Source organism: Trichinella spiralis, assembly GCF_000181795.1.
Source record: "Trichinella spiralis strain ISS 195 chromosome Unknown Scfld3938, whole genome shotgun sequence".
Lineage (NCBI taxonomy): Eukaryota > Metazoa > Nematoda > Enoplea > Trichinellida > Trichinellidae > Trichinella > Trichinella spiralis.
In genome coordinates this window covers 1-1,923 of record NW_003530877.1, presented here as the reverse complement: position 1 = coordinate 1,923, position 1,923 = coordinate 1, and the positions used below count along the sequence as shown (strand labels likewise).

Genomic DNA, 1,923 nt, shown 5'->3' with positions numbered 1-1,923 from the left:
CATTTTTAATTTATTAAAAAAACTGACCGAAGAGGTGGAACGACGTGAGCTGCTGATTCAATCTGACACGCAGACAGTAAATGAAATTTTATTTTCATGTTCAATTTTACAATATCAAAAAATACTTACATTTGATGACCATTTTCAATAGTTTACTTACAAAACATAACTGCAATGCGGGATTCATCGTTGGCTAAATTCCCATACTGAAGAAGACTTGACCGGAGCGGCCGAAGCTTTGCTACGCCTTCAGGATGTCTACAAATTGGACACGCATGAATTATCTTCTGGAAGAATAAAAGGTGCCAAGCAGGGTCTTGAATTGGATGGTATGAATTAATTTGTTTAATAATATTTCCTGGTTTGTTTATTTTTTTTCGCTTAACAATAGCTAACGGCTGTCTCGCACTTGGTCGAGTTGCTTATAATCAAAAAGATTATTACCATGTGATCCTTTGGATGCAGGAAGCGTTGAATCGCGTTGAACATGAAAATCCACCGTCTGTTGATCAGGCTGAAATTCTCGAATATCTTGCTTACGGAATGTATCAACAAGGCAACGTGAAAAGAGCGTTGCAGTTGACGAAACGCTTGCAACGCATCAAGCCCGATCATCCCAGAGCTGAAGGAAACGTCAAATGGTATCTGGACCTATTGGCTAAAGAAGGTGTGTCCAGAGTTACCGATCACGATCTGCCACCAATCGTCAATGCTCGTCCGAACGACCAAGCTCTGCCAGAGAGGAAGGACTTTGAAGCATTGTGTCGTGGTGAATATTTGCTGGTAAAACAAAAAAAATCTCAAATTATGCAAATATACCCCAACAATAATTTCTTCCGTAAATTACTCTTTTTAAACAGACAGAAAAACAACGCTCTCGTTTGTATTGCTATTACAAGCGTGATACACCATTTTTGAGTTTGGCACCGATCAAGGTGGAAGTGATGCACTGGAAACCAAAAATTGTCATTTTCCGTCAGGTGATCAGTGCAAACGAGATTGCTGTATTGAAAACTCTAGCATATCCTCGGGTAAGATTTCTCTGGATGTGTTCATATTATTGTTCTTGAGAGAAAAATGGGCAGTTTCCATCGCGCTTTTTTGTTCTTTTTTTCGCGTACTTTTTCAGCTTTCCCGAGCGACGGTGCAAAATTCCGAAACTGGCGAACTTGAAACTGCTAAATACAGAATCAGCAAAAGGTGTCGAACTGTTTGTTTTTCCTTTATTGGGTGGGGTTCACTTTAGCTTTGTTAGAGCATGCTTTTGTCTCTCTCTCTCTTTTTTTTACCAATTATCACTTCCATTAGTTTTGCTTGTTCTTTTGTTGCTTTGTAGTTGCGAAGAGCCACCGTGCACAACAAGGAGACGGGACAACTGGAACACGCCTCGTATCGTATCAGTAAAAGGTGTTTGTTGTTTGCATTAACTTTATATATTGCTTGTTATTGTTAGATATGCTAGAAAACATAAAAGCTTGGGTAGTAGTAGTAGTAGCTAGTTGATTGTATGAAAAATAATCTACGTACTTACCTGCTTTTGCAGTTTCTCATTTTGGTAATTTATAATTTTTCAGCGCATGGTTGAAAGAACATGAACATCCAGTAGTTGATAGAATCGTAAAAAGGATCCATGATATGACCAACTTGAATATGGAAACTGCTGAAGATCTTCAGGTATATTTTTTAGCTTCAACAATTTGCTCGACTTCAGTTACAGATTAATATTCTTTCTTCGTTTTTTCATCTTATTCATTCACTGGTTAATTTTCATTTTTCACATTTGGCGTCATTGGTTTTCTTTTTTCTTTTGTCAGTGATAATCATCAACGTGATGATGATATTAAACTTTCAATCACAGAATGCCACGTACGGTCTCGGAGGTCAGTAGGACCCTCCATGATCTATGGTAGGGTAAGCATCGTG

General features: G+C 38.2%; 1 protein-coding gene across 1 annotated transcript; it reads left to right on the top strand.

Moving 5' to 3' along the window:
* Positions 1-212: 212 nt before the first annotated feature.
* Tsp_13511 (prolyl 4-hydroxylase subunit alpha-2) lies at positions 213-1,888 on the top strand (the record flags this gene model as incomplete). The annotated part of the gene is made up of 7 exons (XM_003367631.1): positions 213-329; positions 392-783; positions 861-1,031; positions 1,130-1,210; positions 1,337-1,407; positions 1,575-1,674; positions 1,859-1,888. Coding segments are annotated over 7 exons (962 nt in total), but the record flags the coding sequence as incomplete, so codon positions are not given.
* Between the last annotated feature and the right edge of the window lie 35 nt (positions 1,889-1,923).